Source organism: Lampetra planeri, chromosome 49 (assembly GCF_965212315.1).
Source record: "Lampetra planeri chromosome 49, kcLamPlan1.2.h2, whole genome shotgun sequence".
NCBI lineage: Eukaryota > Metazoa > Chordata > Hyperoartia > Petromyzontiformes > Petromyzontidae > Lampetra > Lampetra planeri.
Window position 1 is genome coordinate 6,333,740 of NC_136155.1, and position 16,976 is coordinate 6,350,715.

The 16,976-nt window shown below is 43.7% G+C and overlaps 1 protein-coding gene across 1 annotated transcript in view; it reads right to left on the reverse strand.

Annotated features, from left to right (window-relative positions):
• Window positions 1-380: 380 nt before the first annotated feature.
• Window positions 381-16,976, reverse strand: part of LOC144733911 (carnitine O-acetyltransferase-like) — a 34,934-nt gene continuing 18,338 nt past the window's right edge. Inside the window, exons 6-15 of the mRNA XM_078615916.1 lie at window positions 16,315-16,480; window positions 14,000-14,174; window positions 13,016-13,194; window positions 12,044-12,144; window positions 11,384-11,506; window positions 10,015-10,137; window positions 9,635-9,770; window positions 8,816-8,878; window positions 6,637-6,774; window positions 381-5,512 (exon numbers count right to left, since the gene is read on the reverse strand). Of these exons, the coding sequence (XP_078472042.1) occupies window positions 5,279-5,512; window positions 6,637-6,774; window positions 8,816-8,878; window positions 9,635-9,770; window positions 10,015-10,137; window positions 11,384-11,506; window positions 12,044-12,144; window positions 13,016-13,194; window positions 14,000-14,174; window positions 16,315-16,480 (1,438 nt within the window). The 3' untranslated portion in view covers window positions 381-5,278. The remainder of the gene's footprint in view (window positions 5,513-6,636; window positions 6,775-8,815; window positions 8,879-9,634; window positions 9,771-10,014; window positions 10,138-11,383; window positions 11,507-12,043; window positions 12,145-13,015; window positions 13,195-13,999; window positions 14,175-16,314; window positions 16,481-16,976) is intronic.

Here is a 16,976-nt window from a genome sequence, read left to right on the forward strand (position 1 = left end):
GGAAAAACCATATAGCAATATCGCGCCCCCCATCCCTACTGGCAAACATGCCTGTTTTCATGCCATTGCTGCATTAGCTTTGTTGTTACACAGCTAGAGCTTGGCTATACTGCATGGGGGTGATGGTGAGGATTGTTGATGTACAGAGGTGTAATGGTTATTGCCCCGCCCCCCATATCCTACTAAATATGATGACGTTTCACGATTTGGGGGATCTGAAATTAATTAAATAATCAGTTTTTTTGCTGAACACTGTGGTCAATGCAGCGGCCTCCAGTGACTGCTAGCGGTCACTTGGACCCCATTGCAGCATATATATAAGAAAATTCAAGCATTGCAAATGTAAAAAGATCCAAAGAATATCTTGCTGCAGAAGAATGTAGATGAAACACATTAAAACATTTATTTCACCGTAAGAGCATAACGTCATTAAATCATTGGGATCACAGTTATCAACCTGTTCACGCAAACGTTAAATTTAAACATTGTCCGGTCTTCAAACAAAATCATTTTTGGCATGATTTTAATTTTAGGCAATTAATTTGAGAAGCCTTGCTTCTCGCGTGTGCACACTGAGGCATGTCAGACTAAATCTGTCACTTCTCTTGACAGAATGAGCTCTGAAATGGCTCGGCAAGAGTAAAGCTTCACTTGCGGCAATGTTAAATTAAGGAGGCACTCGGCAAATGGTAATTCGCAGTGGCCAATAGTGACTGATGATAATAGGTTTGTAATGGGACATTTTAAAAGGGTAACAAAGAATAGGCCTTGTTACGTTGCCAGGAAATGCCATCCGGGCTTCAGGATGATGATTTAATATTGAAATCAAACTGCAGGGCCATTTTCCTCATTCTATATTTCTGCTGCATTGATTAAATTCCAGTCATGAACAGTGCAAACACCATAAATACACACGTACACATATAATTCAGCCATGTTACAATATATTAGACATATTTGGTTTACGTTTGCAACACATACATAGTAATACTTAACTCTTAAAATACATTTATATGCTTTAGCTTTTCATTTCATTTAAGCATCTATATTTTTTTCATACCAAGAAATGAAATAGGGTTCTTAAGATGTCTTCAATAATTTTGTCCAACTCAAATGGCTTTCGACATATCAAAAACACACTCCTGTACACATCCATTGCATATTACTTCTCTGATCTATGGAAACTATGTCAACTATCCATGTAATATGTGTGAGTATATAGATGGAGATGCAGCCCTGAAATGTCTTATTTATGCCACTCTGGCCATGTGCATTATATTAAATATATTAAATGTAAAGTGAACATTCATCAAAATACTCTACATTTTAATCAAAAGGCCTTACATAATCCATAAGTGCTCAACTGCCAATATAATATTTAGTTCCCGCCATAAAGCAAGACAATCTAAATTGTCAACATTTAGGTGCCACCTTGTCTAAATGTTTTTATCTCTCAACAATATCACCTACCACGAACACAATCTAATCACACACACTACCACTAGAGTTGAATTCTGAAATATAGTCCATGGGCATGAGCTGACATTGGTACCGCCACAAAGGGAACTAAAATTTTACCGTGCCAATTTATTCACGTGAATAATACGAGCCAACTACCCGGCAACCCACTCATTTCAAATGGATATCACAATTCGCTGTTATTGGCCGCACCAAGAAATTAGAACCACGAAAGCCACCCCATAATCGGTGGGTACCAACGAGTAATGTATTTGCTCTGGGCTCATGGACTAATATGCCAGCTGTTGTTACGAGCGCTGATGCCCCCTTTGTTGTTGACGTTTCATTTGTTAAATGTGGCTGCAGTTGAGAACTACAAGCATGCAGAGGTGCACACAGTACACGGAGGCTGCTGGTTTTGCGTGGGAGCAAATAAACTACCTGGTGGAGGAGCAGCAGATAGATTTGGAACAAATCACTCACACTTCACTTCACGTATTACAGAGGTTGTTGGTGCAGATTGCTTCACATTCACGTCAAAGCCATTCAAGCGAAACGTGCCAAACAGAGGATATAAACCTTTGCGATTAAGATGATGGTGATGACAATGAAGCTTTTACATACATTACACTGGCACCCTGTTGGATTAGTTGAAAGTTAAACAACAGTTTCCTTTCTTGCACACAAAAGACATGCCACATTGCAATGTAAAATGTGTCCGATTCTCCGATGTGTTTCAGCTTGTATTGCGTTCTATTCGGTATGATGTCTGACATTTTGCTCCATGTGCTGAAGGTCCTCAGCACGTCTCGTGAAACGTCGGACATCATCCTGAATAATATGCGGTGCGACCCGAACCTACATCGGAGTGCACAATCGCGAAAACCTATGCAGTCGTAAAATATATCTTAATAAGTGGCTGTCATAGATGAAGCAAAACACACACAAGTCTGGTGCTAACAGTGCAACTACAAGTTTTAAAATGCCCAACACATTGAAGGAAATGCAAAAACAAGCATTTGCATAAATACATTATATATGCGGTACAACATAACTTTTAAATACTCCATAACGACAAACAACACATTTTAAAGTTAAATAAAGGTATTATGGTAGATGCAAACTGAGCAAATATTTAATGAAATACACATTTAACAAAATGCCACGTGAAAAGTTAAAACGGAACTTTTGCAGTGAACACACTAATGCAGCATTAAAACTATTTAAAATAAACATCTACTTAACAACAAAACATTCCTGAGTTAAAATAAAATGACCACAGTAAGAGATGACAGGATGTTTGCGCACATTGATTGTTTCACGATAATGGTGGCACTGCTGTAAGAGCCCTTGACTCACAATCAGAAGGTAGTCGAGTTAAATTCCAGGTTGGGTGTTTGGCTCAACCCATCATCTCTAACAAGGTCAATAAAATTAGTACCACTTTGTTGGAATTCAATAGCTTTCCAACTATTCGCTCAGTGCTGCCAATGGACAACTAATGCCAGTGGTGGTGGTGCTAGCCCATTGGGGGGCCTAAATAGTACATTTTCGTGGAGGGGGGGCTCAGTTTCAACATGTCATGTCCCAGCGAGATGACAGAACAGATATTTATACTTGATAAATCCTACTCTTGCATATGGCAACATGTTGAGGACCTAAATACCAAGGTTAACATCTTCTCGCCACGAAAGAGCTTCAGGGAGGGAGTTCGTGGATATGTTGCGAGATAAGACATATGTAGACATGTAGATGCAGTGATAAGATTTGGACAAGATAAAGATGAAATATTAATTGGCTTTTTGTACGTTAAATAGCTTGTTAATTCGCATCTGAATTTGAGCTGATAATTGATGCAGCCCTATACTGTTCAAGAACCTGGGGCCCCTTGAGCTACTTGGGCTCATAAGCATTTGCTTGGTTTGCTAATGCCTAGTGCCACCACTGACTTCTGCCATGCCAGCGAGCATCTGCGCAGGGAGTCACTTACACTTGGTCTGGCGTGACATGATATTTAAGTCAAACTAGACATCTCCTGGGTGTTGGTAGCATATTTCCATTCATGGTGCTAGCTATACCACAGTATCTGCTATGTGGACATCTTGTGCTATGCGATTCAGCTCTGAAGGATCACTAAACAGCAGTGCACACAGAGGAGCCTAATCTGACATTCATTCCCAAAGAATGCGTCACAGTCATCATTGGGAATATTACGTGCGAGGGATCAGTGAGATGGTTTGAAATGTCCACCTTATAGCCAAACTAAGCCTCATTTGCATTTAATGTCACATTAAGGCCCCTGAAAACACCTGCATTTCTCTCAATTTGTCAATTTAAATTCATAAAAACATAACCATTCACTGCACTTGGGTGTCATGTTTTCCAAACTTTTTTAGTTATAACTCAATCCGCAGGGCGTTTGGTTTGCCAATTTAAAATTTAGCAAGGCCCAAACTTTGTAGCACCATGTCTTCGGGGAACGATTCCTTATGTTTATTAATTTTACTCTCACAGTTTCAGCGCAGACAAAGGTCCCCCATGTAGCCTTAACAGACTATCGGGGCAAGTTCTGTTAGCGAGCACCTATGAGGGCCGGCACAGCACACAAGGGGGTGGGTGGCCAGCACCATGCCCGGCCGCTTTTGTCTCCCCAGTGGCGATGTTTACACATCGCACCAGGTAATTATTTGAGGCTAAGTCGACCTAGGGGAGGCCCAGGACCGATTCAAATAAACGTCACTGGTGTTGGCCGTGAGCAGGAATCGAATCCGGGTTTCACAGGTCTGTGGCGCATTGCGCTAACCGCTACACTCCCGCTCCCCAGCGAAGATAACACTGAAGGACAAAGGTTGGCACACAGGTTGAGAAGCATCGACATCCTGCCTTAGATTAATTACGATTGATATTTTAAAACCAACTACCCGGTAGGCTCAGACATATCTAATAATAATATATTATAATTTAATACATTAGTGAGGATTGCCAAATGCCATGATCGGATTTAAATGCAATTGCCTCAATTGTACGGATATTATATAAAATTGGAGAGCCCTGGTTTGCAAGTAGGGTTTGCCACAAAATTTAAAACCAGGCGATATCATGAAAAATAGAATATTTCACGATACCAGAATACATGGATAACCACGTATATATACGTTGTTTGAGTGGTGTTTTATCGCACAATTGACAAAACCGAGACTTTTAAAGTTGAATGCCTCAGAGACACTTAACAAATTTCCCAGGACGGCTACGTCCTGAGATTGGACAGGTGGCAACCCTACTTGAGATACTCGTTTCAATCACGTGGGTGAAACCCACAGTGGAAACTGGATTCCCAGCAGCAGCAGTTAGGCGCGCTGACACGTCGCCACTCTGAGCCACCCAGCCACCTCGCGTGCCATTTTTACCTTTGGTTTATGGGCGTCACAGTGACGAGATGTTAACTATCTCACCTGGTATACAGGAGGTTGTGGGTTTTATCCCAACCTGGACGCCTGTATATTTGGAATTTACATGTTCTCCCCGTGGTCATGTGGATTTTTCTCCGGGCCCTCTGGTTTTTCCCTCCCCAGTTTAGCATCAACATGCGTTAAGGGTATTTGGCTGCTATACATTTCCACGTGATAACCCACTTTGTTTGGCTATTATCTGTAGCCACAGGCCCCTTCTGAACAAAGCTATATAGCTCAGTGGGCCTTACCCAGTAAGCCTACGTGTTAAACTAAAAAATAGTTTAGTTAGTTAGTTTACTTTCGAAGGCCTGCTGCTCCGCCGTGCCCCGCTGTGCTCCGCTGTGCCCCGCTGTGCCCTCCGCGTGCCTTCACCACTGGGCCTGCTCCCAGGGCGAGTCCCCGGAGCGCGAGCTCAGCAGCTCGTGCATGTCCGTGAGAGCCTTCTCGATCTCGGCGGCCATCAGGTTGGCGTGCGTCTGCGAGCAGCTGTTGAGCGCCGTGACGGAGAAGTTGAGGCGGTCGTTTTGCGGGTTGTAGCACACGCCGTAGCCGTCGGGCACCACGGGACCATAGCACATCACCGCGTCCATGCTGCCAGGGACCTGCCGAGCCAACGGGTGGCGACGGTGCAAACGGTGCACGGGCGGGTAAAGAAACGGGAGGTTACGTTGTGCCGCGTGACAATTACTCCACTCGACTGCCCTTTGTCAATCAGCTCCCTGGATGTAGAACTCGGCGCACACAGCGCGAGGTTGTTTGAGCATACTTCTCCAAATTGGTCTATGTGGGTTGAAGAGTTGGCGGGGGGGAGGGGGTGGCTTGGACAGGTTCAGATATCACTCATCACTGACGTTCGCCATAGACAGGAATTAAACTGTTCGCCGGATTCATAGCACAGTACAGTCATACCTCGGTATACGACCGCTTTGGAATACGTCGAATTTGGTATACGTCGTGTTTTGACGAGAAAAACATGTCTTGGGATACGACGTCTTGCTTGGGATACGAGGCGCTTGATAGAACTTGTATGGGTCGGGATGAGTCACCGCGTACCCGCGTAGACCCCGCTCACGACTCCTCCCCTTCCTCACCAACATCCTCGTAGGCTATAAACTCCTTTCAGCAAGGTAAAGTGATGTAAAATTTAATTTTTATTTCTATTTATTTTAATTTATGTATGCATTTTAGTAATAAGTAGTGTCTAAATTATTTAATACAACCCCATTAATGTATAATATGCCATATAAAATATAATTTATTATACTCTGGAACGAATTATTTCCTTTACCTTCATTTCTTAGGGGAAAAATTCGTTTGGTACACGTCATTTTCGGTATAAGTCCTACCTTCTGGAACGAATTAACGACGTATACCGAGGTACCACTGTACATTTAAAAATATATATTTATTTATTGTATTCCGAATTTACTTTTAGGCGTATTTAGAATCGTTGTTCATAACCTGTGGTTTTTATGAATGCCTCCGGTCTCTTTTCTTTCATAATTTTTTACCCGTTTTCTCTTATGATGTTTAAATATGCATGTTAATTTGTTCCAGTTGAAAACCTGTTTGCTTTGTACGATGCTTGTGCAATACCCACATCAAAATCCATGACCCCTCCATATGACCTTCGTAAAAAAAACAATACCCTTCATCGTTCAATCAATTGCAACTCGTACACTTTTATGAAGTCAGGAACACTGACGCATCGTGATGTGTGGCTTGCCTGGCTGGTGGATAGCTTGAGGTGGCTGGCAATGGCATAGGATGTGTCCATAAACAGCTCCGGGATGTTGTACTGATCCTCAATCGCCTGCAACTTCAGGCCAAGCAGGTGCCTGTCGATGGCCTGCCCATTGACGGCCTGGTAGAGAACAAAACAAATCCCTGCGTTTCTCACTCTGAAAACCACAAAACCCAACGCAGTGACATGGACACGCATCGATGGCGCAATTTGTTTGCAGAAGTCTTGCTGTGGTGTGGATAGCACGCGCCTTCAACTTCACAGAGGTGAGCTGAAGACCCCGTGATGTTACTCAACAAAGTGAGCCATGTGTGCTGGCAAACACGGTCAAATGTAACAAAGTTTGAAAATTACTTTAAAAATACCTAGTTAGGTAAAAACCACATATCAACATCACCCCGTTTCTGGAATCCCCTTGCCGCTCATTCTACCTGATGCTTCAGCATCAGCATCAGGTAGAATGAACGGCTTCAGCATCAGGTGGGACAACCACAGCAATTGTTTATTGCTGTGGTTGTCCCACGCTTGTGTTGCGCCCGAAACGTCGTGATTTAATTTATTTTATTTTATACCTACGTGACTTTACCGAAAGAACCAAAGAGTATGGATCCCTGCAGTCACGAAAACTTCAAATCTAGATCTGTGTCTTATATTATACAGAATTTTTTTACGTGCGTTCCATAATTAACTTTTTTAAATATGTAGTCTATTGCGTTTTAATATCACATTAATTTTATTATTTACATTTTTACATGTACGGCCCTTTGTCAATCCACTGCCGGATAAGGGGCCTTCCCATTCTGTGCAGAATGTGGCCATTATTTACCAGAGGTGTGGACTCGAGTCATGTGACTTGGACTCGAGTCAGACTCGAGTCATGAATTTGATGACTTGCGACTCGACTTGGACTTGCATAACAATGACTTTGTCCCACCTCTGTTATTTACTCATACTTCACGCTCGTCACTGCATATTCATAGAGAGGGATGTGGTACAGTATAACCACAGACTTTACTGAACTCCCTCTGCTGCCCACAATGAAGCAGCCGCCTATAACACCTGTTTATGCAAGGGAATTGCCCACCCAAGCACTATCCAGGCTCAACCTTGCACACCTTCCAAAGTCTAAGATCTGATGAGATCAGGCACATTGAAGATGAGTTGTTCCTAGATACAACGGCAGCATAAAAGGTAAAGGTGCAGCTCTGCTAGGGAGGTCGTAGATTCGATTCCGACCCTGATGCCTGTATATTTGGAGTTTGCATGTTTTCCACGTAGTCACGGGGATTTTTCTCCGGGTCCTCTGGTTTTTCTCTCCCCATTGATAAACATGCGTTTAGAGTATTTGTCTGCTATAAATTTCCATGCAATAAGCCACTTCGTTGCGCTATCATTTGTGTCCAGGTCGCTTCTGAAAAAATAGTTATATAGCTCAGTGGGCCTTACCTGGAAAAATAACTTTCTTTTATAGTTTTTAGTTTAATCACACCACTGCTGATAGAAGGGCCTCCACTAGGGGGAGCACTCTAAAGGGTATTTCGGCCTCTCGAAAGGGGATGCTTGCCAAACATGACACCATAATTAGTCATGCAATTCTTTGTTTAACGCCCATACTTTGCATTCAAAAGTGCCTAAAAACAACTGTGGCAAGTGCACAAGTGTGACAATCATTGGTGTGTGGCAGTGTGGCCAAGTTTAAACTCATAGCTCATCAAAAAGTCCGTTTATAACGCTGCCAAGCCCAATCTATTTAAACATTTTCCACAGCCGTAGCCACTTCATGCCGCCGTGGTGTTAACGGTCAGCGCACTGGGAACTTGCGAAACCCGCAAGTCTCCGGTCTGGTTTGTACTCCTGGCCGGCGGCTGCAGCAGCAGTTGAAATGACGGAGCTGGTTTCTTAACTCATCATCGCCGCCGCCGTCACCGCCGCCTCTGTCCACCCAGCGGCATGAATGGGTGTGTGCCGCCACAGTTAAGTCAATCGGCAGGTCGCATGTGGTAGGGTGAAGCGTGCGGGAAACTTCCACCTCTTCCATGAAGTCTGGTCAGATTGAAACTGTGACAAATGAAGCTCCCTCTCGTGGAGGCGCTTCCACCAAGTGGCGCGAGCAAAGGAATCGCAAGGGCTTCACCGTTACCCCTCACCTAATGGCACTCACCCACTGCGTGTACTCCTTGTGTGCCTCCACAGCCACTTTCATCGTCTGCATCTTTTCTTCATTCTATTCAGAAAAGGAAAATGTTCGCTTCGTATTTACAAGAGTAACAACAATATATATCAACAATTATGATCAATCGCATTAACATGCGTTTTAAAAAAAAACTAAGGCAAGACACCTTATAAATGAAGCTACCAATAAAACCTTGGATTGCGAGTAACTTGGTCTGCGAGTTTTTTGCAAGACGAGCAAAATGTTTTAATAAATATTAATTTGATAAACGAGCGAGGTCTTGCAATACGAGTAGTATGTGTATACGCTTTGTCTGCCAAGCGTCACGTGATCACAACTGATATACGAGTGCTTTGGATTACAAACACGTTTCCGGAACGAATTGTGCTCGCAATCCAAGGTTTTACTGTATATAATCACACATTGACCCTGAGTTAGAAGGATGACACTAGATAGAGAATACAAATTAATAATTTGCATCGGTTTTGGAGAATATAACTAACAAAATAGCAAGTGGGCTATACTACCCATATTTGCATTGGGTTCAGCAAGCCTGACTCTGCTGATGAGACACTAAATGTTGAATCAGGGACAGAATTTGCTTGTATTAAACCGACGCTGCTGAGAAATAAATCTCTCTCAGCAGGCCGTGTATCTCTGATGGGCTGTGAAGAAGAAAACAAAATACTGACATTTCTACATAGAGGACAGATATGGAAAGACCCCACACCGTCTGCTTATTTACATGTCGTTGCGAGCTAGACGGAGACAACTGTTGAATGGCAGATTGGCAGCTGGTGCCCGTACCGACACGTTGGCGTCATCGAAAGTCTCCACAAAGCGCAGCGACTCCATGGAGGTGCAGCGGATCTCTTCGGTGCGCCCCAGGTGGAACATGCGCGTGGTGGCGCTCTCTGTAGCCACGCTCAGCTCCTTGTGCAGCCTGTGGATGAAGTGGGGGATTTGTTTGAGGCCGAGACGTCCAGGGGGAGAGCCAGCACTGGTTCAGATATCGCGCTTCTACGGTGTTAGTTCGCTGAAAATATAACCGAGGTCATCAGGTTCATAGCAAAGTGCACTAACCACACGTAACAGCCGCCAATAGCCACTAAGTGGCGGTGACGTCACCACCGCGCTTGTGCCAGTCTATATGCATCTACGCACATGTATTCTCTTGAGGTCATCACCTGAAGTAAGCAAGCTGTAGGGCCATCTGGATATAGCCATCAGGGCTGAGGCGGTGGAACTTGGGAAATGCGTTGCCAAACTTTGTGTAGACAAAGCACTGGATGTCGAGGTCTCCGACTTGGCTGTGAAGGAAAGGAAAGGGAGAGGAGTTATTGCATTTCTGGTTAAAAGGCCGAGCAACAGCATTTAAACTTAACGTAGTAATTTATTAATTAACTTCATAATTGTAGGTCGTGAGATGATTAACTACGGCTGCGATCGAAAAAATTAGACAGCAGTCTTGGAGATTCAGACTTTGTGTCACCATCTCATGCAAGCCTAAAGATTTCACTTTCCGATGTATTCTCGGGATGCACCACGTTTTGTTTGCCACGATGTTTGACGATTCACTCCATGTGCTCGGAGCTTCTTCGGCTTCTTCAGTTCCTTAAGAAGCTCCCAGCACGTGATGCGAATCGTCAGACATCGTGCCAAACAACACACGGTACAACCCGCAAACACATCGGAGAGCTGTACAGCCCAATGGTGAATACATACAAAGTAGTTTCACAATTTACTCTTTATTATTGGTTCTTTTGGTAAAGTCACGTAGAAGCGAAATAATAAAATAATAAAAATAAAACAATAAAATTATAACGACGTTTGATTGCAACACAAGCAATCATCATCAGGTGTGAAAACCACAGCAAGAAAATGTCGTGAGAATTTTATTGTTATATTTTCATTATTTTATTATTTCCCTTCTACGTGACTTTACCGAAAGAACCAAGAATATGTATCCCTGCAGTCACGAAAGCTTTAAATCGAAATTTACTCTTTGTAAAAAAATTAATGTTTTATCGTGATGCCTAAACGAACGAATGTCATGAAAACCAAAGCAAGGCACAACGCTACAAAATTATCATTAAAGTACTTATTTTTAGAACCTAGGATGAGCCACCTCTTTAAAGATTCACTTTCTTGCCCAAGTTTAAGAGACTTTTAATGTCCTTGTAGACCCGAGTAGCGATACTGGGACAGGGGAACCCAACAGCAGGCAGGCAAGGCACTCGGCGTTCCCTTCGCCAAACCCACGCAAGCCGGAGTGGTGAAGTATGGTCGACCCCTCCTCAAATAATACAATATAATGACATTTATATACGCGGCAGATTTTGCAGACAAGTAGTGTATAGTGTAGTGTATGGTGGTGCAGTGTATAGTAGTGTGTAGTAGTGTATAGTGTAGTTCATAGTAGTGTATACAGACGTGAGGCTGTAACAGTTCAAGACCTCGGTATCAGAAGCAGATTTTCAGTGACGTTGGGTAGTGTTCTACCGTGAGCTCCGGTGCACTTATAACACGCCAGAAAGAATATCTCCGTGCACTCACATGTCATGGTGGAACTTGGCAGACTCGATCATGCGCTTCACCTCTTCGTTGATGTTGAAGTAAAGTTTGGTGGGTATGGGGAGATGCTCTTTAGACATGCACTTGGTAAACTCCTTCTTGTTGCTGGAACGAGAAACAAGTCAAACACGTGCGCCATGAAGCTCAAGCCAGGACCTGTCATCTGATATGTATCAGTAACTTTGGCAGTCCAAAGGAAAATTTAGATTAATATCACGAATTCTTGTGAAAAGGTGTTATATATATTTAAAAAAGCTTACTTGCTATTTTACCATTTTCATCCTTTTGTTAACCTACCGAAGGATGAAGGCCTCCCCCCCATGCCGTGACACCAGTGTGAAGTGTTCAATTTCGAGGATGATAATGACAATGACAGGTGGTGATTTTTGCAATGGCAGTGCCAATAAGTATACAATTTCAATGATTAGCACAAAGATGATGATGTTGATAACAGGGGTTGATTACAGCGATGACTATGCAGATAAATATTCAATCTTAATGACAAGCGCAAAAAACGACGACGTTGATAATGATGACGACGACGATGATCTTATAGGGATATAAACCGATCGAAGTGATGACAGCTGTGATAAGGAATGTTCACCGTGCTTGCAGATGTTGTGTTAAAGACCGAACTGTTACCAGTAAGCCATCGCGTGGTCGGCTATCCGCATAATCGGCACTCCTTCAGCGAGCGCTCTCTCGTACACCAGGCCACACGTGCCGTCCTCGCCGATGATGAACTGTCGTGCGTCGTTAAACAATGACAATCAAACACCAGGTTTCCAATCAAGGGGTCGACACATTATTTTGCTGACGGTGCATTGACAGTGGTGCCCAAGCATGAGTAACAAAACTCCCTCACTCGGCTGAATAAGCTCCCAGCATGTAATTTATGTGCTATGAAGAGGGTCCCATTGCCCGGAACACTGCCTATTATTAGTGTTAGTTCACTGGAACAAACTCCCACTGAACATAAAACAATCATCCTCCATTAAAAACCGCCATCTCTTGTCCTCTAGCCCATCCTACTGCTGCTACTCCCTGCCCCTGTCCCCCAGCTACAACCAGGCCTACGCCTGTCACTACAGCAAACCCAATCACAGCCTCTACCACTATCACTACCCCAACCCCTATAACTACCCCAACCCCTATCACTGCCCCTACCCCTATCACTACCCCAATCACTATACCAACACCTACTCCAACTCCTATCACTACCCCAACTCCTATCACTACCCCAAACCCTATCACTACCCCAGCCCCAATCACTACCCCAACTCCTATCACTACCCCAAACCCTATCACTACCCCAGCCCCAATCACTACCCCAACCCCAATCACTACCTCAACCCCTATCACTACGGAAACCCCTAATACGCCTACCTCCAACCCCTCCTTAACCATTCCCACCTGTGCTCCTAACTTCAACGATATGTACACTTTTAATAACCCCCAATCTTTATATCAACCACTGTCATAATCTTAATAAAGCGATATATACATCTACATAAGATGAGATTATTATTTTAACCAAAGTGAAGGTGATGGATTTGTGTTTTTGCGAAGGCAGTCAACTGGCAACCTTCAAGCCACCTGGCCCCCTCGCCTCACCTGCAGTGTCTTGTCAAACCAGCGGTTGCCCGTGTTGGCCTTGCTGCCGCCGCCGTGCAGGATCTGAGCGGCCATCTGGCTCATGCTCAAGTCGTTGGACTCGCACCGCATGGGCCCGTCCAGGCAGACGGCGAAGATGCCCTTCTGGATGACCCGCGAGGACTCCTTGTTCAGCTTGTCTGTGGGTAAAACGTCACAGCTGTTACACGGCCGTTCACGTATTGCACAGACACACGGATAGGAGATGTATACTGCCGTAGAACAATGGTTAGCACACTGGTCACCTGTTAAATGCCTATTTCCCCGTACGGCATTAGAAACAACCACCTTTGTCTACCCGGCAGCATAAATGGGTACACACCAGATATAGTCGATCGGTGTAGGTCCCATGTGGTGGTGGGGTAAAGTGTGGGTGCTCCCACCTCTTGCAAGATGTCTGGACAGCGCGGAGGAGTAGACCAAATTACCCTCTAGGGAGGCTCTCCAAAGCCCCTTCTGTCAGCAGTGACATGAACAAGCAATTGCAGGGCTGCACCTCTACTTGTACAGTGGACATGCCCATGACCAATTCTCCTGGAACATGGGCGATCTCTTCACATGCCAAAATAATAATGAGCCATCGTTGTGGAGAATACAAGTAACAAGATAAATGAGAAGACAATACACCTCTCTTCCTATATTTGTCCCTCGATGTAAAAAAATGTAAGCGCAATTTTTTTATGTTTACACATCCCATCAACAACACTGAAAAAACACAGTCCCAGAAGACAGTCGATTTGGCTCATGGGATTCGTAAAAAAAAAAATACGTTTATATTTTATGTGGATGGACATATACGCCATGGCAAGGAGGGGTGATTTTCTGCTCATGTAGTTTCTTCAGATCTCAGAATGCTAAGGTCGGGTTCAGCCTGACTCCGGCTTGGATCGCCGACGACTCTCCACAAAACGGGTGCTTATAGGCTGCCGCCTGTGGGTTCCCCACCCTTGAGCAAGATGTTGAGGCCCAGTCCCCAGCGGTGCCGTTGTTCGGCTGTCAAGATGCCAATCGGCTCCTTGGTGGTCTTGATGGAGGAGTTCCAGATCTTCTCCAGCTGCTGGTAGATCTCGCCAGTTGTGAGAATATCTCCGTTCGGGTGGTAAACCTCCAGCTTAAAGAACTATGACATCAACAACAGCAGAAAAAAAAACCAGCGTGGACAAAAGATAATTATTGAACAGTCTTGAATCTTAAAATAAAAAAACTTTGGGATAAGATGAGTAGATTTAGATTTAAAGCTTTCGTGACTGCAGGGATTCATATTCTTGGTTCTTTCGGTAAAGTCACGTAGAAGGGAAATAATAAAATAATATTAATATAAAAACAATTAAAAAAACATTTATCTCTGTGGATTTCACACTTGATGATGATTGCTTGTGTTGCAATTGAAACGTCGTGAGAATTTTTTATTGTTTTTATATTAATATTATTTTATTATTTCCCTTCTACGTGACTTTACCAAAAGAACCAAGAATATAAGATGAGTAGAGTTAAGCCGTGACTATCCGTGAGCAGACTGTCCGGGTTATGGGCTAACCTTCAATGTGCGAGGGTCAATGACGGTGCCCACACGATCACAAACGCGTCGCTAAGCAAGGTGGTTATTTTAAAAGGACCCCAATAAAAGCGGAGCAGGCACACATTCTCCATCTTTACTGCCATTTCACGCAGGGAAGGAATACATGTTACAGGCTTCCCTAGCTTTATCCGGGTTTGCTTTGTGCGATTTAGCGTATATGCGGCTCACCGATTTCTAACCAAAATTAGCTTTTTTATACGTTTAAATTCACTTACGTGCCGCTATGCGGTCGGACGACAACATTGTGTACTGTTTGTGGTGTATGCGCTACTCAGCAGGCAGCGATCTCGTGCTGTTTCGCTTTGTGCGCCCTCTTTTTTGCAATGCATCAACTAGCGCACGAAGCTCGGGAAACCTGTACTTGTTCGCTTAGTTTTATGTCCGTTTTGTTTCACCGGTGTTTTTTTTTGTCTGGTCACCCCTTCCTCCCCATTACCCCGGATGCTTGAGAATCGACTTTGCTGTGATGTATTTAACGTGCATTTCTCACTTTGTCGGCTGAGGTGTTGCCGAAAATTGATGTCTTGGAATTATCAAATTTGTAAAACAAAGCACGGAAGTCGAGTAGGTTGTGTTACATTATAAAAAGTCTATCTCAAACACAAAACAAGGCACAAATAGGAGTGCGTAACAAATATTCTTTGCTCAGATTCGTATATCACTTATGAAAATGTGTGGATATTAGGAACGAATGTTGTATATATTCGGTTTTGGAAAATTAATAAAAATAATAAACATTTAATTAAAATAGAACAATGTGTAATTTCCCGAAATTATGCTAATTTATGTAATTATGTTAATCAGGAAGGTGTAGTTTTATTATAATTAATTTTCCAAGACCGAATATATACAACACGAATCAGAACATTTCAGAGTCAGAGTCTTCACTTATCCTGGAGAAATCTCATGAGCTATCTATCAAGCACTCTCTAACACATGTCCAGTAGTTTCACAGATGTCCAGAAAAGCAGTGCAGTGATGATACGTGAATTTGTATCTGTGGGTTTAGCTGTCCGACTTGATTTGTTTATATTGTGCTGTCATTCCTGAAGTAGTGTTCACACTTCTGCAGATAATCACAATTGATTATTTATAGAGTTCTCAGGCCTCCACAGCCACGACGTTTATTTATTTTTAATCACAATTATTTCAATGTCCTAAAACAAACAAATCTGTTCCGATAACTCAACGCAGCTATTTGTTTGCTTCGTGCATCCCACAGGGTCATGATGTGACCAAGGATTTTTATTATTATTAAACATTAACTATCTAACTATTGTTTATGTTACCAGGTAAGGCCCACTGAGCTACATAGCTCTTTTTCAGAAGCGACCTGGCCACAAATGATAGCTCAACGAAGCGGCTGATCATGTGGAAATTTCTAGCAGCCAAATACTCTTAACGCGTGTTGAGTCTAAATGTAGAGGGAAAAACTGGAGGACGCGGAGAAAAATCCACGCGACCACAGGGCGAGAGACAATGCAAACTCGACATACGCAACAGGCGTCAGGGTCGGGATCGAACTCACGACCTCCTGCATACCTGGCGCGATAGTTAACATCTCGCCACCACAGCGCTCCCCACGTTACCGCAGGCGAAAGGCGTTCTAGGGGACCGAAGCGATTGTGCAACGCAGCTGTCGAGCCTGAGCATAGGCGCGGAGTCGCGCGGCATTCCTTACGGTGTAGTTGTGGGCGACCGTGATGTGGGTAGGCGGATTGTTCTGCCGAGAGTAGTTGACGATCGTGTCGCGCCGGGGGCCAGGGATACGGCACGAGGAGAAGATCTGGTAGTACTGGTTCATGCACAGCGGCTTGCCGTGGAAGTAGCCGTGCGGCAGACTATTCCTGCCGTCAGATGTCGGGGGTGGGGGGGGGGCGGGAAATGTATACAAAAACAAGGGGATAAAAATCGTTCAATTATTGCCGGGTGAACCAACTCGTGGTGCTCAAAGCAGTTTGAGCGAAACATCATGTGTAGGCGTTGAATTCGGTCGTGACAAATGTCTTCAACTTCATTGGACAGAGACTTTCATCGATACACTGGCACGTGTGAACAATGTGTTTGCTAACGTGGCAATCTTGTCGGGGAGTGGAGGGTTAATGAAAAAAAAATTGCCGGAAAAATCACTCCGTGGCCTTACCCAAAAACAAATATGGAACAAGGAAAATCATGCATTTGCAAGGATTCTGTAACACTTACTTTCCAACCTGTCATTGGCCTTAGAAGTATTTAATACCGATATGGAAGCCAAAGGGTAGCTATCAAGACCAAATGTGTTTTGTAGATCTACACCCTGTCCTTTTTCTGTTGTTTGATTAATATGGTTGGCTTGCAAAATAA